We start from the raw sequence: 23,436 nt of genomic DNA on the forward strand, positions 1-23,436 counted from the left end.
GGGATAGACAGCCCTGGCTGTCCTGAATCTTACTCTGTAGATCATGCTGGCCTTGAACTCAGAGATCCGTCTGTCTCTGCCTTCTGATTGCTGAGATTAAAGGTTATGTGCCACCACTGCTTGGTATATCTATATTGTTTTAGAAATTATTGTTTATTAGTGTGTGTGCATGTGTGTGTGTGTGTGTGTGTGTGTGTGTGTGTGATGGGGAGGGCAGCATGTGAGACAGTGCATATGGACTTTGTGGAGTTAGAGTTAGTTCTCCCCTTCTGCCTTCACATGGGTCAGGTGATTACACAGGTCATAAGGCTCGCCACCCTATGCACCTTGACCCAGGGAGCCCCACACCAGCCTGATAAAGTATTTGTCAAAGTCAGCCAGAGCCACCCCACACGCTGTGACTACTCGAGGAAGGGAGACAGCACAGCATTAGGAAAGGAGAACCAGCCGGGCGTGGTGGCGCACGCCTTTAATCCCAGCACTCGCACTTGGGAGGCAGAGGAGGGGGATTTCTGAGTTCGAGGCCAGCCTGGTCTACAAAGTGAGTTCCAGGACAGCTGGGACTATACAGAGAAACCCTGTCTCGAAAAACCAAAAAAAAAAAAAAAAAGAGAGAGAGAGACCCCCAAGCAGAACAAAACAAAATAAGCAAGAACGGAGAGTCTGAAAACAAAATAAAGTTTGGTGAGTCTTTCAGTATTCAGAATACATGGCGATAGACTGGGAAAATGTCTGGAAGGGCCAGGCAAGGCACTATGAACTTGCTTTGCAGACATGGCTGACATGAAGGTAAAATGATCTGAATGAGGACAGTTAGAGCATAGGAAGCAGGTGGCGACCATGACTGGAAAAACACTGCTCCGGGACAGAACCAGGAGGATGAACACATGAGCTGACGTAGGACGCAGAGGTATACAGAGGAGGTGACTCTGCAATCTTAACCTGGGATGTTGGCATAAAAAGAAACAGAAGAGGAAAGGTGGTTTGTTGGATCTTATATTTGAGATCTGAGAAAATACCCAAGTAGAATTACTATATATGAGTCAGAAAGTTAGAAGACAGGTCCTGTCAGGGATGCAACAGAAGCCTGGGAGCTAAGGAATTAGAGGGACAACTGCAGCGTGGGAAAGAACCACCCGTACTTATGCACCAAACTTCACTGATCCAAACAGAAGGCCCCTCAATAGTAATCTTACCATAGTATAAATGATATGATTGTACTAAGCCCAGCACGGTGCTGCACGCTGGGGATTCCAGCTACACAGGAATCTGAGGCAGGACCATCACAAACTCAACACTTACCTGCAATACAGCGCAAGTTCAAGGCCAATTTGTGCCAACTAGCAAGACCAACATAAAAATAATCAAAAGGGCTAGGGCTGTAGCCCAGTGGCAGAGTGTTTGTAAAACACGCATTAAGCCCGAGTTTAGTTCTCAGCAGCACAAAGACAAAGAAATAAACAAAAAAATCAGAACCCCACCACCACCACCACCACCACCACCACCACCACCACCACCACTCTGTACTAGTCCATTTTCCTGACTCTGAACCCCTTGAGGGAAAAGGTCAAGATTCATCTTCATGACTAGCCCCAAACTTAAAAAGTAGCAGACATCCAGTGTCTGCTGCAAGAAACAGCTCCTGGATGCAAAAGACTCCGCTTCTTATAAGATTGAAAACAATAATCGTCAAATCCACATCTGCCAGGTGGGAGTGACCAAAGGCAAATAAACCGGTGGTCACCACTGGGCAGACAGTGCTGCTTGTCCTTTAGTGGACAGCAATCCTTACTCTGCCTCTCTTCGCCATCAAGAGCCAGCTTACTCTCACTGGCATATGTGGTAGAGAACGGGGCCTGGCCTGCACGGGCCGTGTGTGCACTGGCCGTGTGTTCTCTTCTGTGGTAGAGAATGGGGCCTGGCCTGCACGGGCCGTGTGTTCTCATCTGTTCAATGAGTTCCTGACCTTGATATGTCTGTTCATGGCTGTGGACTGCGCTGCTCGCACCAGACCCTCCAGCTCAGCGCCACTGAAATTCTTAGTCTCCACAGCCAGCTCCTTGATGTCCACATCTGCAGACAGTAACTGGTGCCCTCTCATCCTTGCTGTGTGGATATGAAGGATCTGGAGTCGACCCTTCTCATCTGGCAAGCCTGATGAGATAAAAACAGACATTTTCCTAGTCTTGGGGATCCATCAGGAGACCCAGTCACAATCCTCGCAGTTCTCTTCTAGGCAGGCCAGCTGTGGACAGCTGACAATGAACATTACTTAATATGAGGTTGCTATCATTAATAGAGTCTGAAGCCACATGTGAAGTCTCGTGTGCACAGACACACACTCACACATGTGCACATAAACATGCACGCGTGCACACCCGTGACCTACTTTACTTACCTATCTCCATTTTAACTTCCAGTCTTCCGGGTCGAAGGAGAGCTTCGTCTATCAAATCTGGTCTATTGGTCATTCCTGGACGCAGATATTAAGAGTGGTAAGCAAATGATCAGAGTCCAAAAGTAAGATAAAACATACTTTCAGTTTACGTAAACAATCGTAACGTCACTGAGGACCTCTTACAAAAGTCAAGCACGAACCAAACAGCACTAAACCAAGAACAGCATTGTTTTTTTTTACCTAGTAGGAAACATGGAAAGACTGCAGTGAAATCTCTATTTAAAGAGCAAACCTAAGGTGCAAGTTCGCGGCTGAAAGAGACCAGGGTGGTCTTTCCAGCTCCCCGGTCTCTCTTTTGCATGCAGCAATTCCGATGTCTGTAAGAAGCAGTAATGTTTTTCCTTTCTAGAAGGCATCCTAAGGAACAGCAGCTCTGTATATACAACAGCTAAAACTTTCTGGGAGAAAATGGCTCAGGCCCGAAGCCCAGCTGCAGGAGAGCCGGCAGCTAAGGTGTTCGCATCGTCGCTGCATATCCTTTATTTCAGACATACCGATAACGAGGATGTTGTTCAGCTGCTCAACGCCATCGATCTTGGACAGCAGCTGGTTGACCACGGTGTCATGCACTCCAGTGCTGCCGGCCATGCTCCCTCTCTGCTTGCAGATGGCATCGATTTCATCAAAGATGATGATGTGCAAGCCACTGTTAGCACCAAGCTAGGAAGGAAGGAAATTCTGCTAAAGGTCACAATCTGAATGCATCAATAAACAAACTCATCGAGAAATGCAGAACAAAGCATCCTACGGGTTTGCTTTGCTGCGTTTTGACTAATAAGTATAGATGTATATAGTGTAAATTAAAACACGGATGTTGCCCTCTCGAAGATATTGGAATTGCAAAATAGCTAATAATATATTAACTTAAATTAACATGGGCTTTCTAACAATTTATATTTAGTAATTATGCTTCCCAAGAGGGGCCAGAGGGAGCGAACTAGAAAACTTAAGATAGTAGCCACATGGTTATTATGGGGTGCAGTGACATTGCAATGTGTGCAATGAGTGTGTAGCAATCAGATAGGGTAACTGACGTATCAAACATGCAACAGGTCTTCATTTGGGGGGTGATCAAAATCCTCTCTACTGTCGTGAAATATAGACTTAATTGATGTCAATCATGATTCTTTTACTTTCTATGTTTAACACCAAGGCGAACAACAAAGAATAATAAAACAGAATAGACTGAATATAACATAAATATGAAAATTTATAAATATAAATTAAGTGATGAGCATAGTGAACCTAAGGATTAGGTATGATTAGAATTCATTAATCTCTGATGAGTGCTGGGATAAAAGGAGTGGGCAGGCACACCCGGTCTATAACAATAGGATCTTTCAAAGAGGTTAAGTGGGCCACTGAAATGGCTCTGCAGGTAAAGGCACTTGCCACTGCGCCTGATGACCTGAGTTCAATACCTGAGACACGCAGAATAAGAATTGATTGCCACTGGTTTTCCTTTAATCTCCACACGTCATAGTTCATACATATCCACAGTCATACAGTTAGTTTTACACACACAAACACAATTTTAAAAGAGAGGTTTAAGGATGCAAGATAGGTCAAACCTGGTGACCTGAGTTAGATCCCTGGAATGTATGATGATGGAAGGCGGCTCCCAAAAGTAGGTCTGTTTCCTGATTTCTGTGCACATGCATGCACACAAACCCAAAATAATAATAAATTAAATTAAGAGATGTAGTCTTAACTTAGTTAATGGGTTAACTTAGCAAAAGTTGTAAGAAAATTTAAAATAAAGTTAAAACTACCCTTATCACCTAAAGATAAATGCTATTGATATAATATTTCTATTTTTTTAATTTTACAGTTATTTATGGGGTGTGTGTGTACATATGTCTGAGAGTCAGGGCTCACACATGGAGGACAACTTGTGGGAGTTGGGTCTCTCCTTTCACCAGGTGAGTACTGGAGTCCTTTACAAGCTGCTGGAGCAATGTGGAGGAGCCAGTGCTGCGGAACCCAATCGGGGAGCTCGTTATCGCCATCGAGGGTGAAAACCTGAAGCATGGCTGTGATGGGACCCATGGAAGCTCCGAGGGCAGACCAGGCAGCAGCAGGTGGCAGGGGTGTGTGTGTGAGGTCTGAAGAGCCTGCGGAATCCCCAGAAAAACTGGAGAAGGGCAAGTCCTATGGAAACATTTTTTAAAAGTGGACTCATGAAACTGGAAGGAAAAATGGTGGAAGAGACCAAATGGTGTGCAAGGGAGAACAGCAAACCACAGACCCAGTGACAAAGGGTATGGAAGTGACATGGGCAGCTGTGGCCTGTGTCACCACTGAAGTCCATGGGGATGTCCAGGGTCTGTGCTGCCCTCTGAAGCCACGGGGATGTCTATGACTCATGTGGCCACCACAGGCCATGTATCTGTAGCCCGTGTGGCTGCTGGAGCCCACGTGGACATCCGTGGCCTGCGCTGCTGCCAAGAGCCATGATGGTGCCGATGGACTGAATTGCAGTCAAGGGCATTGTTGATGCCCATGGCCCACGTTACCACCAAAGGCCATGGAGATATCTGTGGTCTGCACTGTGCTGTAGCCAGAAACCATGTGCAAGTCTATGATCCTTACTGCTGCTGACTATAAAGGGCAAGAGAGCATCTTTTCGTTGGTCTCAATGACTACAGACTCACAGTTGAGAATGAGAGGTGCAGAAGGCTTCTGAGACAACTTCTCTTCCACCTCCTCCCCTATCTGTATTCCCCAAAAAGAAACAGCCTGGAAAGGAAGGCGTTGAAGAGAACTCTCAAAGACTGTGATAAGGCTGCTGAAATGTATGCAGCTCGTTCCAGTCGGTGGCTTTTGGTGGTAGTGGGTCTCATTTTTAAGGGGCCGGCCACTGAGTTTGACCATGCTCCGGTGAGTATAAGAGCAATACAAATTGAACTTGGTATATATTTTTTTCTCCTTTTGTTTTGGGGGAGGTCACAAGGGTGGGGGTGGAGTGGACCTGGGAGGACTGGGAAGTGTGATTGTGAAATTTCCAAATAATTAATAAAAACATTAAGAAAATGGGAGCTCATCATACTTTGTCTTCTCGTGAATACTTATTGTTCTTTGAAAGAAGTCCAAATAGTTATTTGTTTTTAATTGTTTTTTAAATAAAATATTTTGCTTTTATTTATTAAAATTGTCTTCCTGTAAAATACTTTGATCATGTTCTCCCTGCCCCCCAATTCCAGCCAGATCCTCTCCACCTCCCTGTTCATCCAACTTTACATTCTTTCTCTCTCAAAACAAAAATACCAAAACAAAAAACAAAACAAAACAAAAAAAACAAACCAAGTCAAAACAATTCAACAACAACAACAAACCCCAAACCAATAAGATAAAAACACCAAGACAAAAACTACATGTACACACAAAATAAAAACAAAAAACAAGTCATGGGGTCCACTTCACGTTAGACTAACCATTCCTGCACATGGGCCCTGCTCTGCAGTGTGGCTGCTATATCCAGTGACAGTCCACTGCAGAAAACCGATAGATTCCTTCAACTGCAAATAGCTTCTCATTTAGGGGCGGGACTCTGTGGCCTCTTTCTTCTCTCCCGGCTGCAGTTTTATCGGGTTTGAACTTGAGTAGGTCTTGTGCATGCTGCCATGGTCTCTGAATTCATAATGTACCAGTCCTACTGGGTCTGGAAGAGGTTCCCTTGAAGTCATCCGCTACTCTGGCCCTTACACTCTCTCTCTCCAGCTCCCTGACACCTGAGGGGCGGGGGTTGATAGAGGCTTTTAGGGATCACTACTCCAAAATCTCCCACTCTCGCTAATTGCAAACTAACATAGTAGAAGAAATGTGGGAAAACATGGAAACAGAAAGAGCTCATGAGCACTAAAGGCAGCTAACCAAAACAGAATCCCACAGACTACTCTGCAGCTTCTTAGGCTGGCTCGTTTTTCCAGTCTAGCTATTGCCTTATTTCCTCTTCCAGAACTACAATATGACTATTAGTAGCTCTTTTAGTCCACATACTCTAATTCCTTTCTGTTAGATATTTAATTATTTCTAATTATATATTTCTAATTATATATTTGGCTGCAATGTAATTTTTTTTTACCTAAATCCTTGACAAAATACATAATTACTTCCTAAACACAACTGTTAGGTTAAAGGGTATACTGAATATTTTAAAGACCTTACAACAGAGTGTCAAATGCTTTTCTACAAAATTTTGTTTCTTGCTATTTTGTAGTGATGGGGATAAATCTAGGGTTACGTCCTCAGCAGCTCCCACAATGCATGACTGTGCCTATCTTGATATAGTCTCACAAATAAGGAAAATTAAAAAAACACTAAAAACCAATTGCCAATGGACAAATCAATACTACTGTCTTTCTGTGCATGCTTCGGTCATTGGTTTTAATGGAGCTGATTTTTCTGCTTTTAAGTCACATCTTTCTAATTACTGAAGGTGCTGGCACACTTTATAAATTATATATATTTGAGTGGAAGAGATGGCTCAGCTCACAAGACTAGACTCACATCCAAAAACATACATTATATATTTTTACCATTGCTAATTTTTCTTTTATATTTGATAAGCCTCCTATGTGTTTCTTTTATTGGTTTATAAACATGCTTTTTAATTAAGTCTATTGATGTGTAATTGTAAATATTGATCTCCAGCACCCATGTAAAAGTGGTCAGTGGTGTGCCCCTGAAACCCCAGAGTTAGGTGGGCAGTGACGGCAGAGCCTGGGGGCTTGTTAGCAAATCTAGCCAAACGGCAGCCATGGGTTCACTGAGAAAATTTGTCTTAAAAAAATAAAAGGGAGGGCTGGTGAGATGGCTCAGTGGGTAAGAGCACCCGACTGCTCTTCCGAAGGTCCAGAGTTCAAATCCCAGCAACCACATGGTGGCTCACAACCATCCGTAACGAGATCTGACTCCCTCTTCTGGAGTGTCTGAAGACAGCTACAGTGTACTTACATATAATAAGTAAATAAATAAATAAATAAATAAATAAATAAAAATAAAAGGGAGAATAGTAGAGATAGGTGCCAACTGTGACCTCTGGCATGTACACTCAGGCATGCTCGTCAACACACCAAGGATGAAAGAAAACAAATCCAAACATTAATTAGAATTATATTAAATCTGTAAATAAATAAACTGAGGGAATACTAATGTTACATCCCAACTTTAGTGGTAGTTCCACAAATTCATAAAAGTATATGGCAGAAGAGAAAATGTCAAAATTGCAGGATACTCATCCAACAGATAAAATGCCTTAGGGCGCTCCTGTTCTCACATGTAAAGAGCTGCTTGTTCTTTAGCCCGATTCTATATTGAAATGATACCCAGGTGTTCTTCAAAGTTCTTGGAATTTAAGTTTTATTTTTTTTTCCTCTAAACAATCAAAATTATTCTCCTTCCATAAGTATTTTTAAAACTAAATTAAATTAAAATTTTTTTCATTTCTCAGTGTCACTGTACATAATGAATATATATTATACATTTGTCTAATGTCAAATGGTTCTTAGATTTGTAAAAAAAAAAAAAAAAATCCCATGCCCCAAACTGTTCATTGATCAACTGGCAGAAAAACTGGAACTTCAAACTTTGCCAGAGAACACTACATAGAGCTATAGTTAACTCAGTGCAAAACCAGGACACTATTGTTCGTGACTGGAAAACTGTAGGATTTTTCATTTTCAAAAGGTATTCATAGCCTGGCTGAGCACAGGAGGCAGAAGCAGATGGATCTCTAAGTGGCCAGTTTACTCTGGTCTATATAGTGAGACCTTGTCTGAAATATAAAAACATATGAACATAAAACATTCATGGACAAGAAGCAGAAAGGAGCTGTAGTGCTGGCATGTTTGTCTGGTGCCCTGAGCCGTGTGATATCACATCTTCCATCTACACCTAAGCCTTCTATCCACGAGTCAAGAAGGATGCCAAAGACTGCAAGATTGTGGTTTTGCTGACCACAGGGGTGCTCTGTGCTAAGCACATCGGTACCATTCTGGCCTTTTTAGAGCTTACAGACTTGGGTCCTGCCAGCAGCTCCCTCTCCCCAGTTAATCAGCACAATAACATTGAGTTTCACAGCGTGCCAGTTTAAGGCAAGCTCACAGTATTCACAGAATCTGAATTAGGAGTCAGATTCGCAGATGAAAATAACCGAGACATCAGTTAACATGTGCCAAAGGATTGGACTCCACAGTGCAACCCTCTTCAACGTACTGGCTCCTGTCTCTCTGCTTCTACCATTTGCCATCTTTCCCATAGACACAGGGCTGATGCCACTGAGCCCCTGGCAACAGCCTTCGAAAGTGGCTGCTCTAAATTTATCTAGTTGACCTATATGGAAGTATTCATCTCTTTTGGCCAGGTGTTGAGAGTCACAGAGAGGAGCCTTTTCTTTATTATGTAACCCACATTACCCTCCATGGAGTCATTAGCTGGTCATGCCTGGATGTGACAGAAGAGAATGGGTATGACTAATTTCTATCTAGAAATTCTTTTTTTTTTTTTTTTTTTTTTTTTGGTTTTTCGAGACAGGGTTTTTCTGTATAGCTGTCCTGGAACTCACTTTGTAGACCAGGCTGGCCTCGAACTCAGAAATCCACCTGCCTCTGCCTCTCAAGTGCTGGGATTAAAGGCATGTGCCACCACGCCCGGTTTCTTAGTGTGCCACCACGCCCGGCTTAGAAATTCTTTGCTAATGCAGTTTCTTTCTTTCATTTCTTTTCTTTCTTTTTTTTTAATTTTGAAATAATTTAATACTTTAACCTCAAGATACAACTATATTCTAAGACCATTATTTTAAAGGAACGGATCCTTACAAGACCAAAATAACCCATTATAGCACGAGGTTAGTTTAGCCTTTCTTCTTCTTTCAACAAACGTACACCTCAGTGTTTCAGTAGCAAGGCCGATGCCATGGATATGAGAGCTGTGATTTACAGGGGTCAACCACATCTAGAACCGGGGAGGCCAATCAGACGGTGGGTTGGGTGCCATTCTACCTAAGTCATCAGGTGACATCACAGCATGCTGGGTGCAGCCATGAAACTGTCCATTAGGTTTCCTTTTTTTTTTTTTTTTTTTTTTTTTTTTTTTTTTTTTTGGTTTTTCGAGACAGGGTTTCTCTGTATAGCCCTGGCTGTCCTGGAACTCACTCTGTAGACCAGGCTGGCCTCGAACTCAGAAATCCACCTGCCTCTGCTTCCCCGAGTGCTGGGATTAAAGGCGTGCACCACCACGCCCGGCTTACGCCACCATGCCCGGCTTAGGTTTCCTTTTCCCTGATGATCAGAGAGGTCCCATGTTGTCTCCAGTCTCTTCGTTGTGCTTTGCGTGAGCCCCATCGCAGAAGGGGAACTCTTTAGACCTCCAGCATCGGCAGTACACGGCCTTATCCCCCAGATCCTCCATGTGGAAGGCAGGCACCACCTTTGGGTTGTCTTTCCGGATCTGAAGATTCACCAGAGCTTTGGTGCGATTCTCTTTAGCGTAGAACTTCTTGTAAGCCAGGTAACCGAGAGTGGCTGTGCCAGCAGCAAAGGTATCGGCCGCGATCCACTCAACTCCCGCAGCAGAGTTGGAGCTGAGGCCCATGGCGTGGGCAGCAGGAGGACTGTGGCAGGACCGTGCGAGTGAGGGCTGGGGAGCGGGGAGACTTAGGCAAGACCGCTAATGAAGTTTCATCGTTAGTAGTGTCATGTTTAAACTGACTGAGTTTAAAAACAGTACCAAAGTTATCTTCGCAGTTACAAGGAAACTCTCACCAGTGAGCTTTTATGAGCTGTTTCTCTAGATCGTGTTAACTCATCTTTGTTTAGTGTGTAACTATTGGGGCCCATTAGGCTGTTTTACTTCTTTAGTTTGTTTTGGTTTTGTTTGTTTGTTTTTTAAAGCAGTTGCAACTATTTATAGGGACTGCTGTCTCATGCTTTTTCTTTTTTCTAAGTTTCCAAAGAACAAAAAGAAAAATGAATTCTTAAAATACACTCAAGCTCACTTTACCATTCCATAACCACGTACGTCCACCAGACTTTTTCTTAACTCTAAGATGTATTAAGCTATTTCACCATCTTTGAAATCACAGCATCAGCAATTATTTCCACCTGAGTTCAAGGTGGTTGCAATGGCAACCACTGTAAGAGGAAGGATGCTGCAGTTATGAGAAAATGATGTACGAATCCCCCTGACGTCATTCTTGGCCATATGCGGAAAAAACAAAAAAAAAATCAACAGAGAAGAACCCTCCTCAACCACTGCACAGCAGGACACAGAACTTCATTCATTCAGATGCTAAAGTGAACGAGAGATTCAGTCATTTATTTTTGCAGCGCTGGGGACTGAACCTAGGGCCTAACACAGTGTTCCACCATGGAACTGCACCCCTATATCTCATATGAAAAATTTAAAAACTTGATTTTTCTCTCAGGCTCTTAAAATGTCATTCTGTGGCTTCTAGCTCCTTTGTTTCTGTTTAGAAGAAGCCAGGTGGCCTCTGACTGGATGAGTTCTGCTCACACTGAGAGGACAATCCACTTTATTCAGCTTACCTATTCAAAGTTAATTTTACCCAGAAACACTTTTACAAATACACCCAGGGTATACAGTTAAACATCTGGGCAACTTATGACCCGGGTCAAGATGACACATGAAACAGCTGCCACAGTTAAGAAACTTGGTCTGGTTTTCAAATAATTTTCCCCACCTAAGGCCCAAATCCAGCTTTTGAGGTTTCGTTAAGACTTACTTCTCTTATATTATGTGTATGAACACGTTGCTTGCATGTATTTAAGTGTATATGTGTGTCTGGTACCACAGGAGAGCAGAAGAGGACATCAGAATACTTGGAGTTATGGATAACTATGAGCTGCTATATGAACACTGGGGGTTGAACCTGGGTCCTCTGGAAGAGCAGTAAGTGCTCTTAACCACTGAGCCATCTCTCCAGCCTCCCAGCTTTTGAGGTTTTAAACTCACAGTCAGTGTAAATATGGTCTCTGGAGCTCCAAATATATGTCCACCTTCCTCCATGTCATTATAGGTGGGAATAATTGGTAATGCTATAACTTAAAAGATACGAATCCACAACCGAGCTGATTCTGGGTGCTGAAGGGAATTCTACTTCCTGTGGAATTTGACACAGAAAATGCCTAAAATCTATTCATGGACTTAACTTCCCTTCTTTCCCAAAGACAAATTGAGCTCAAGTGTTTGGAAACAAAGTGGTCCAAAAGCATCACTCGAAAGTGTATTCAAGGTCTGTTTTTGAACATTGTATAGTAGCATTTCAAACCATGCCAACCCCCTATAACCTCTAGGGCACCGGTTCTCAAGCTGTGGGTCACAACCCCTATGGGAGGTTGAATGACCCTTTCACTTAAGACCATCAACAAACACAAATATTACACTACAAGTCATAACAGTAGCAAAATTATAGTTACGAAGTAGCAATGAAAATAATTTTGTGGCTGGGGGTTCATCATATCATGAGAGGCTACATTAAACGGTTACAGTGTTAGGAAGTGTGCTGGCTGGTTTTGTGTGCCAACTTGACAGGAGCTGGAATTATTACAGAGAAACAAGCCTCCCTTGAGGAAATGCTTCCATGAGATCCAGCTGTAAGGCTCACTTAGTGATCAAGGGTGGGAGGGCCCAGCCCATTGTGGGTGGTGCCATCCCTGGGCTGGTAGTCTTGGGTTCTATAAGCAAGCAAGCTGAGTAAGCCAGTAACTAACATCCCTCCATGGCCTCTGCATCAGTCTTGCTTCCTGACCTGCTTGAGTTCCAGTCCTGACTTCCTTTGGTGATGAACAGCAGTGTGGGAAGTATAAGCTGAATAAACCCTTTCCTCCCCAGCTTGCTTCTTGGTCATGATGTTTGTGCAGGACTAGAAACCCTGACTAAGACAGGAAGGTTGAGAGCTACTGCTCCAGGGGAATTCTGCATTATTATTGATTTATTGATAGCAACTGTATTTTAGCTGCAAGTTGTTTCAAACTATAGATCACAGCAACAAGTGAGCTCCATGTCTCTGGGCATCACTCTTCATGTGAGCCATACTACATTTTTAGTAAGTTAGTCTTATGTCCACATACCCTCCTTTGCTCCTCTTCGGCATCAGCAAAGAGTTTACGAATGTTAGCCTCTGATTCTCCCACATACTTGTTAAGGATTTCTGGCCCATTGACCACCTTGGGCTCTCTCGCATTCAGCATCTTGCCAATCTGTCGAGCCAAGAGAGTTTTACCACAACCAGGGGGTCCGTATAACAGGATGCCTTTAACATGTTTGCAACCTAAAAAGGAAGAAGAGACAGTCTTACACACTAGCTCACTGCAACCGTGGAGGACATCTGAAGGAAGGCCTGCCTTCTTCACATGCCCCTTAGCACAGACCCCCATGTCACTTACACACAGTAATGTCCAAGTGCTGTCAGTAGGCAAAGATGAAACAGTTAAGCCTCTTATGTTGTTTTAAACAGAAAACCCAGAAACCAGGCCTCTATGCTGCTATATTTGAAGGGAGAGGGAAGCTGCAAGTTAGTGATTTTTGAGATACTCTTTATCACTTAGAATAAGCACTTTTACCCTGGAAGTGTCTCTTTGACCTAATATCTAACCAGGAATTATTACCTGCTTTCTTGTGGCTTGAGATCAGGAGGAAAGTCTGCCTTGGAGAAACTCTAGTGGAAAATGCATCTATTACAGTACAGCAGGCTCTGAGCACTACATCTTAGTTACAAGGTAACATGTCAACGGATGGAAACAAACTCAGCAGGAATGCCTGGGCTGGCACAGGAGAGGTCCATGGTCTAGATTGATGGCAACAATTTTACAAGTAAGGATAGATGTCTTCAGTGACAAATGTCACATGACAAGTGGGTGTATGACTTTTTAGGGCCACCCAGACGGAAATGAAGTTTCAAAAATAGTTTTCAATTACTTGCCACTAACAAGCCAAATTAGCAAGACTGATGATCTGGGCTCCCCAGAGTGTCTCTGGGCTACTCTATAGGACTGTTTGTTCCATTTCTTAAGATGAAGATGACCTGTGACTTTTCTTCACTCTTCTGGGGACACTGACCTTCGCCATGTCACTGCTATAGTCCATGGTTTCTGTTGAGTGTGGTCTTCTTTACGCTACACTGACGCAGCACTCTATGCAGTGACTAAGTACTAGACTTCAGTGTTACTCTCGTAGCTGCAGGTGAAGAAACTGGAAGTGCAACACACAGGGTGCTCTTGAGAAAACGACTTGTCCTTATCTGAAATTAGAGTCTTAAAGATTCTCTCTGTAGGGGGGAAGTACAGTGGTACCACTGACGACAAGTGAAGAAATCACACGACACGACTACCCCTGCCAGAAGCAAGACTCTGAGGAAGAGGAAGAGGAAGAGCTTCTGGGTTGCCAGTGACATCCAAAGGTAGCATCGTTATGTCGAGAAAAGACGCGTTAAAAATTCTGGAAAACAATGAGATCTGCACTCCTGGTTAAGCTTGTAGGCAGAAAGAGAACTTCAGTGAAACTCATAAAGGCATCCTTTTTCATCACAGAGTAAAGCTCTGCCCAGGAACCATAGGCAGTATAATGTCTTTGACCTTTGGCCCAGCCCTCGAGCAGAAGGCTTATACTGCATTATGGGTAAGGCTGGCTCTTCTCCTGGAGGTTAGTTCCACCAATCACAGCCCATATCCAAGTCTTCAGGACAACCAGGCTTTGGAACCTTACTCTTAATCTTCCTCTCCAAGCCAGCAGTTACCATTTGACCATATGCAGCCGACTGAAGTGCAAGAAGCCGAGTGAGGGGCTCAGTGGTTAACAGCACTGGCTTCTCCTCTAGAGGATCTGGGTTCAGATGCCTGTGCCCTCATGGCAGCTCACAACGGTCTGTAACTCCAGTTCCAGGGGATTCAATGCCCTCTTCAGGCATGCACATGGTACCCCCACCTACATACATGTAGGCAAAACCCTCATAAGCATAAAAATAAAGATAAATAAACATGAAGCGCAGGAGGAGGAAGAGGAGGAGGAGCAAGAGCAGAGCAGCAAGGTTTGCAGAGGACCCAGAGTCAAGGCCTATCCTCATCTCAGCTAGACTCTCTCCAAGTTTATCAATCTCCTCTTAAGGAGACCCCTCCCCGGCTAGGTCCCACTTTCTTGGAAAGGCTCTTCAAGTCTTCTGTTATCCCTGGCCTGTGAGCCCTGAGCACAATATGGCCATAGAGCAGAGCTGGAGCAAATTACAGCAGTGTGCTGACTGACGGCGCCTCCTCCCCCACACTATCCAATTTCAGCTCGCTCGCAAAGGAGCGAGCGTGGGGCTTTGCTTTACTCTCATGCTCTCACACGCCTCTCTTTCTCGCCTTTGTTATCTCTTTTCTAATTCTCCTTATGAATTATTGAAATACTCAGTTCTTCTCAAGAGCTACCTCATGCCTCTAACTCTCGCAGGTGACCTAGATTCCCACTCCACAGATTTAAAGAAGAGATTATCTATCGGCTGTGACCTCCCGGCAGCTCTCTGCTTCACCAGCCACAGTGGCTGGCTGGCTCCTCCATCCCTAACCTCACCCATGGCTCTCAAGAGGAGCAGGCTCCCCTTCTCATCTCAGAGGTTTATATTTCAGTCATTTGTTTACCTACCTTCTCTCTGAGGTGACGTGCTGTTTAAGGGGAAATACTGTTTTATTGATCTTGAATCACAACTGCCCCAGCAGAATGTTTAGCCCAAACATAGCATAGCATGCACTCAAAAAAGAAGTGGGGGGTGGGGGTGGGGCAAACAGGTAAATTCTAGATTTCTTTTCTCCACAAATCAGAGTCTGAGGGAGGAGAATCTATTTTTCAAAATTACTTGAACCCTTTAATTTATGGGTCTCACTACTGAACTAATTTAAATCTGTAAAAGATTGTGTGTGTGTGCCAGACTATTTGCAGTGTCTAAGCCTTTCCTGATTATCAAAACAAACTGCTCATGAATAGTAGAATCTGAACTTTGCAATTCTGCTTTTGTAAGTGAAAGATGCTTAGTTTAATGTGGTTTGAATTAAACTAACTCACATCTTATAAATAGTTCACAAAATATTGCCATGAAAATTAAGAGAAAAAGCTGACGTGTGCACTTATGAGACGCATCATATATTATCTTTGAAATGACAATACAGTCGGAGAAACAGCGACAGGGTGTCTTAGCGGCTTCAAGCCGGTATCGGGGCGAGAATCCTTTCTAGCATATCAAAGAAATACACACTGACAAGAAGACTCCACAATCCAGCTCCATAAAGACTCGGTTATATGACTAAGCAGTGGAAGTGAGAGCTTGCTATTACTATTATTATAGTCTTTCCTGACTTAGTAAATCAGCACCGGCCTCTAATTTTCAGTGAATCATAACAACTGATTCCACTCAGCCCAAACCTGTACTAAGCTCCTGCTGGGATGAAGCACAGCGGGAGGTGTTAAGGACACGAGACGTGCAAAGAGCAGTCCCTACCTGCATGGAAAGCCGGAAGGACTCTACCCTAACGGATCAGTGAAATGCAGGAAACATCTTTGGCATCTACCCAAGAAAGACTGATTTTGCTGAGGTGATATTGGAAAAATGAGGAGTGGACCCAGGAACAAAGAGATCTTGAGTCTGGCCTAGAGGGATGCACAGGGGCTGTGCTTGGGCAGTGGGAAGGATGTGATACCATGGAGAGAGACTAAGGGGGCCAGAGGCAGAGAGGGATAGAGCACTATGAGGGGAGAGTCTCGGGGTGGGGAAGATGTGAGGAGCACAGACACTTGGTGCCTGCGCAGAGGTAACCAGCCACGTGGCAGAGTGTGGATTTGTATAAGTGGGTTATTAGCTATGCAGGATATGAACCTAACTCTATGACCTAGGTATCTGTAAGTATATTTTGAGTTTGAGTCGTTATTCCAGGAGCTTGCGGCCAGGAGGAAAATAGCTCATTACAGGCAGGATATAGGAGACAACTTGTCAGGATGGATCTCCTTTTGAGACTAGTCAAGGAATTGGGGAAGAAGTCTGAGGCCATATTTCCTGGAGTCTGTTAACTGAGGCAATCAGGAGTGTGCCAAGCCATCAAAACTAAGGGATTAGAAAGGGGTTCTGGGCAACATAGAAAGGTTTTGGGAAAAAGGAAAACAAAAGAAATGGGAAGAATGTGAGGAAGGGAGAAGTGAGCCTAAGCAGACTGGTACCACCGTAAGCTGGCTTGGCGTGAGACTCAGGTCATCCTGCACTAGCCTCTCCGTTGTATACAGCTGCATAACTAACAAGGATGTTAGGCAAGGTGGCCATTCTTAGTTCCTTAAACACAAATTTCACCTAAACTGACATAAGAACCTCAAGCTTTCATGTCCTGGGCATGTCTCCTCCCCCCCCCCCACTCCCCCACAATCTGCATCTTAAAGATTACCATCGTGGAGTAAATAAAAGTGCCACATTCATTTATAACCCTATTACCTAACTTCCCAACCAAAAGTGTGAGATAAACTAGGTGTGGTGCCAAACTCTTTTAATCCCAGCACTTGGGAAGCAGAGGCAGGGGGAAGAGCTCTGTGAGTTCAAAGCCATCCTCAGCTTCAGAGAGAGAGAGAGAGAGACTCTGTCTCAAAATACCAGCAAAACATCATGAGATAAGAAAATCTATGCTTCCAGCTCCAGCAAGCAGCAGAACTCGGCAGCTTCAGCCATGTGGCTCTGTCTCTAGAGTCAGAGGGCTAAGATCATAACCATGTGATAATCAAAAGGGAACCTGGGGTTAATGACTGAAGTGATATGTAATTCCTAAGGACTGGATTTTGGTCTACAAGAGAGAGTAGTGATCGAGAGCAGAGAGCTATCTTGAGTAGAAAGGTATCTTGCACAGGACACAAAGCTGTCAAAGAGAAGAAAGAAAGAAGAAAGAAAACAAAAAGCAAATCCATGCTTAACAGCTTTTTTCCTCTCCATCAACTTTGAGGCTTTAACTTTTGTCTCCAAGTGATTCCCATCTTGTCTCCTTATTCTCTAACGTAGGTAAGTAGGCACCTACATTTATAGCTTAGTTATGTTTATTGTATGCGCGGTATACATCTGGGGAAGATCCAGTCCAGGGCCTGTACTCTACTACCCAGCTCCATCTCTAGGCCTGGTTACATTGACTATAGGAGTAAATGGAGCTCGGGTACTGTGTCAGGTCCCTCGCTCAGCAGATAGCATGTACCACAGAAGATGGGGAAAACCTCCTCTGAGAGCTTCTGTGTTGCCAGCAAAATAAAGATGCTAGGTTACTGCCTGCTGGTGGAGACAGAAGGCTGGAGGAAGCTGTGTTAGGAGCTTGAGAGAACAGAAAAGAGCTAGTCATCTTAGAAACCAGGAGAGGACACTGCCTGAGCCAGGGATGCTTAGGAACAAGGCGCCCAGGGTCCACCTGAGGCACAGAGCCTAGATTCAAAGTGGGACCCAACACCACAAGTGTGGGTCTTTTCTAAAGTCAAACTTAGCAGCCAGATGCTGGCCTAGGCTCGCAGGCTGAGGAACATCTGAGATTTTGACTAAGGAGCAAGGCAGTTGGAGAGAGAGAGAGTGATTCTGTTAAATCATGCCACATAAGCACATAAGCTTCGTAAAGAGGGAGAGGGCAGCTAATGCCGGGGACAAACTGAGGCTCCACTGGAATCTAACTTACTAGAGTTGGGGCGGGGTATGTGTGTGCGCGCGTGTGTGCGTATGTGTGCTACAAGAAAAAAGAAGACAAGGGCTGGTGAGATGGCTCAGTGTGTAAGAGTACCCGACTGCTCTTCCAAAGGTCCAGTGTTCAAGTCCCAGCAACCACATGGTGGCTCACAACCATCCGTAACAAGATCTGACGCTCTCTTCTGGTGTGTCTGAAGACAGCTACAGTGTACTTACATATAATAAATAAATAAATCTTTAAGAAAAAAGAAAAAAGAAAAGAGAAGACAAAGTTAAAAAGAAGATGGCAGGAAGCTCAAATCTGAGGTCCTCTAAAGTGGTTGCTGGTAATGCAGTCTTGGTTATAATGAACAAGCGTGTGTTTGAGATAGACCAAGAGAGAAGCTCAGTGAATTAAAACCACGTAACAAGGATGGCGACATTGCCAACAACACCCACATAACTAAACCACAGTGGAGACCACACTTAGGGGCAAGTGATGCACTCAGCGTTTGCAGGGCTCTCCTGCTTGCTCCTCTCCAGCATGGCCACCTTCACACTCATTTTGTTATCCAAACGGTAGACTATGTACTGACCTTCACTGACACACATGCGTGAGCTATTATGAAGATACAAATTATACAAGATAGCAAATAAACAGCCTGTCTTAGGGGTTTTATGGTGGTAAAGGGACACCTCGAAGTGACACACTTACTCCAACAAGGCTGCTGGGGGCCATTTTCATTCAAACCACCACACAGTGAATGACCACATGCTGCTTTAGTGAGGGTTTCAGTGATGAGACACTGAGGGACTGTCTAAAAAGAACCTAGGTGAAAACTGAGTGGCACCCATTCCAGATCCCTTAAAAGAAAGCATTTCTAGACAGTCCCTCGAATCTGAGCACAAAGCTGTATCTTAATTATAGTTCTCAAGAGATGTTTGTCAAGAAGACTGAGGGCATGGTTTGTTTAGGGGAAAGAAAGGCCTGCCGCTGACTGAACTAAACAGGAAATAAATCAAGAATTCTAGAGAACATTAAAAATTATTATACACTGATTTTTCTACTCAGTTCTTAGACTTGGACTTCACAGTCTACAACACCAAACCAAACATGTTTTAAATGAGGTGAGGACCAGGTGTGGTGGTGCACACCTGTGACGCCAGGCACTCAGAGGGCAGAGGCAGGGGGATGGCGAGTATCAGAGCAAGTTGGTGGAACAGACAGTTCAGGGAGTAACGCTGTTCACCTGCAAGGCTGATGACTTGAGCTGGACCCACACTGTAGGCGAGAACCAACTCCTGCAAGTTACCCTCTGACCTCCACATGTGTGCTATGGCACGTGCACATGCACACACATGCACACGCATGCACACAGAATGAATGTAGTAGTAGTTAGTAGCAGTAAGAATGATAATGATAATAATAATAATAAATATTAATGGAGTTCTAGGCTGTCCTGGGCCATGTAGTGAGACTAAGACTCAAAACAATAATCACACCCACAAAAGAAAACAAAATGACTTCCCATAAACAAGAGCCCCCTCGCCCAAAACTGGGGAGAGATGCTCTAATTGCGTTGTTTAAGGTTTTTGCTTGTTTGTTTTAAATTTTGTCAATTCAAGATTTCTTTTTTTAAAAAAAGACATGTGTGCCTTCTATCCCAGGACCCTTAGGAGTTCAAAGCCAGCTTGGTCTATATTGTAAGTTCTAGGACAGCCATGATGGCACAGTAAGACCTTGTCTCAAAAGTAAATAAGTATAAAATATGACCATTGCTTCATAAAAGAAAACACATTTAATAACAAAAGGGATGATAGAAGTGATCTTAGAATAATGGACATTCTTTTAAATATACTGTTTCAAAGTAGGGGTTCTAAAAACGTGGAGGTTCTAGGGAGGAAAGAGAAGGGAAAAGTCATGTAATTACATTATAATCTCAAAAATAAAACAAAAATTGAAAAAAAAAAAGAGAAAGAAAGTGCTAAGGAGGACAGCTGGCACTGGCACTGGCCTTTGGCCTCCACACACATGTGCACCGCAGTCTATGCCCACATCCACAAGTGTGCACACAGCAGCAATGCTGGGATCTGTTGTCTACAGTAAGATCCTGGCCTTCCTCTCAGCAGGTGGGAATCACAGCAGTAAGCTGAAGGTCACTGTGATGATCAAGCCTGACACAGAAAGCCCCGCGGTACCCAGTGTCGACGCCTGAGTATCTGCTGCTGAGCGACGTTAGCTCATTTTTATCATCTGGCTATGGATGAATTGTGAAGCAGAACCAGACCTTCAGCTGCCACTTAAGAATTAGATCGCATCACACGCAACCGTAAAGCTCAAAATAAATGGCTACTTTGCTTCAGTTGGTTACTTCTGAGAGTGACGAGGTGTCCATCTTGGGCCTTAAAACCTTCTCTAGTGCTTCTGCTGCCTTGGAGTGCTGAGAATTCTAGTGTCTATTGCACTGGTGAAGCTCAAGCTCCCAGTGAACACAGCAGCGCCTCCGCCACATCTCAGCTAGCGCTTTAGTGAGGCCAGGATGTCCCACAGTGCCAGCTGCTCTTCCAGATGGGCTGTCAGAATCGATTCTTTCGCTTCTCTGTGCCTCTAGCAGAGACCAGTCTGCTAATTCTCAAGTTTTCTAAGCCCACGTAGTAGAGTCAACAAGGAGCTCCCTCTGGAGAAGCCAAGCCAGCACCATGATCAACACCACTTGTGCACACGCCTCTTTGCCCTCTTAAAGTCTCTACCGGCATTAGAAAGCTGACACTGGCTCTTCAGGGAACATTCTTTGTTCAGCGCACACTTACGTGACAGTACCTCATTCTGCCGGGAGCGCAAGAGCCATATCTCAGTATTTGCCCCAAAGTGGATAACTGCACTCTAGACTAGCATAGTGTGTCTTCCCCTTTAGTTTGAGGGGAACCAGCAATGCGTTATTCTCCCACCCACCCAACTATGAGTCTCTTAGCTGAATCAACAATCCTTCCACAACATACAAACCCAGGATACCCAGAGACACAGACATGCACATAGCTGTAAGCTTTCTGATGGCGTATACATCCAGAGATGTTAAGGTGGACATTACAGACAGACCGCACAGAGACTTCAGGTCTAAAGGTCTACACAGAACGGGGCTTTACCACAGTGACAGGCATCACCAGCCCCACTGGTGAAAGCAGTGCACACAATTATTTATAGGGTGTCTAATAAGTTTGCTATCATTTTCTTAAAATAGCATTATAAAAGTTACATAGCCTTAGTTCTGCAAGCTAAGGGATAAACAGTAACACTTGCTGTTTATAATCTTCGAAAATACCGTCCAACATGAGACACCTTGTGTTTGCCAAGCTTTTCTTTCTTAATGTGAGTTAAACAACTGTTTGTTTGTTTTTTCCTAGATGCCACCAGAGGCCAACTGCATCGAGAAAAACCGTCAGCAAAATTGCATGTATTCAAAGGGGGAAACTCATTGTCAAGATGTCAATAAATTAGAACCGATCTCTATCAAATTAGCATTGGGCTAGGAGTGCCTAATTCACTTCGGGGGTGGGGGTGGGGGGGATAGGAATGATTAGTGATCCTTAGAAGGGGAACCCCAGCGGCTTCCAGCTCAGACACAGACAACGCTGCCTGCCAAGGATGAGTCTCTCGAGGCCAGCGCAAGTCGGGACATCGTCACAGGTCTCACATGCTTCTCTAAGCAGTTGTGCAAACCAGGTCTGAATGCCTATGAATGCCTAACACTACAAAGTGCATGGACTTGTACACGCAATAGCTGGTACGGTCCTAGCAATTGCTAGCACTTGATCTCTCTAGGTTTTCATAACTTCAGCCTGCATTTCTGAAAAGTATTAACTGAAACTAACAAGTACTAGGTCTGCTTAAATTCCTCTTTTCAGAGTACAGAATGCTTATGTAGCAAACAGGCTTTTTTTTTTTTTTTTAAGATTTACTTATTTATACTATGTATTTTGAGACAGGGTCTATCTACGTAGTCCTGGCTGTTCCTGGAACGCCTCACAGAGACCAGGATGGCCTCAAACTCACAGAGCTCCACTTCCCCAGTGCCACCACACCAAGTGAGATTCAATTGTGTGTGTGTTGTTCCTGTATATGTGAGAGCAGGGCTGGCGGAGGGGAGGAGAGGGTTCTAGATCCAGGGAGCAGGAGTTACGTGCCTTTGTGAGCTGTAGGGTAAGAGTGCTGGGGACCGAACCCAGGCCCACGCCTTAGACTGACCACTGAGCGCCTCTCTAGCACCACTCTGCTTTTTTTCTAGCCACGCAGGAAGGGCTTGGAGCATGGCTTTCATCAACTTCTGTTTCAAAGAGTGTTCACTGATGAGCGTGGAAGGTGGGTCACCCGCCGGATCCCATCTGTGTACTTTCTAAACCCTTAAGGAGACGTTCAAGTTGAAGATCACTCGGGTACAAACCCCAGTCTCTTGACATCCTTTCGTTTAGGCGAGGAATGAAATGCACTGAGCTCCACGGTGAGTGCCTGAAAACGACCCATGCCCTGAGCACGGAGCAGCTGTGCTAGCTGTCTACCACCTGACTGGTCTATATCCAAATTAGTCAACTGAAATGCATATAGATCTTCTCATCAGATAGTCCAGAACGAGAGATGGGATGTGTGGAGCAACGCTCCCAGCTAATCTTTGCTGACGCCCCCACCCTTCTCCACTCCCTCCTAGGGTGTTGCCTGGTATTTCACGAATTCTTGATGACAAAGATCACGCGGCTTCTGTAGCAGGTCCTGCCTTGCTGTCACCTGGCATCCTGTGCTTTCAGGTTTCAGCAGTCTCGGGTTGGCCCTTCTGCTTCAGCTGAAATACACTGCTCTGCAGACGATGTATGGCTTCTTCCCTTCGCAGGGAGCCTCTAGTCTAGTTTATGTTCTTCTGCTCCTCAGAAATCACAGACGAGCCGGGCGTGGTGGTGCACGTCTGTAACCCTAGCACTCAGGGGACTGAAGACTGCAGTGAGTTCAAGGCCAACCTGGGCTTAACAAGTGTATTTAAGGCCAGCCTAGGCTACCCCCCCCACAAAAAAATAAATAAAAAATAAATCACTCCCTTAATTAAGACTATCTCTTCAATAATTACAGTAGCAACTCTCAAAACAATGTATCAAGGTCCTGCAGGGTTTATTTAAATGCCTATTTCCGGGCATCACTCCAAGAAACGGAAACTCATGACGTCTGGAGGGGACCTGGGGTAGGAGAATATTTAACATGTGCCCCTACATGTCTCTAAAAGCGAGCCAGAGGACAAATGATAGTGGACTCAGTTACCTAAGCATCCTTGAGTTT

General features: G+C 44.3%; 1 protein-coding gene and 1 pseudogene across 1 annotated transcript in view; both read right to left on the minus strand.

Moving 5' to 3' along the window:
* The window catches only part of Nsf (N-ethylmaleimide sensitive fusion protein), a 132,275-nt gene that overhangs the window by 48,411 nt on the left and 60,428 nt on the right, over positions 1 to 23,436 (minus strand). The window contains exons 9-12 of the mRNA NM_008740.4: positions 12,550 to 12,749; positions 2,953 to 3,118; positions 2,399 to 2,473; positions 1,967 to 2,154 (exon numbers count right to left, since the gene is read on the minus strand). Of these exons, the coding sequence (NP_032766.2) occupies positions 1,967 to 2,154; positions 2,399 to 2,473; positions 2,953 to 3,118; positions 12,550 to 12,749 (629 nt within the window). The remainder of the gene's footprint in view (positions 1 to 1,966; positions 2,155 to 2,398; positions 2,474 to 2,952; positions 3,119 to 12,549; positions 12,750 to 23,436) is intronic.
* On the minus strand, positions 9,723 to 10,124 carry Gm8738 (predicted gene 8738; annotated as a pseudogene).

Source organism: Mus musculus, chromosome 11 (genome assembly GCF_000001635.26).
Source record: "Mus musculus strain C57BL/6J chromosome 11, GRCm38.p6 C57BL/6J".
In the NCBI taxonomy this organism is placed as follows: Eukaryota; Metazoa; Chordata; class Mammalia; order Rodentia; family Muridae; genus Mus; species Mus musculus.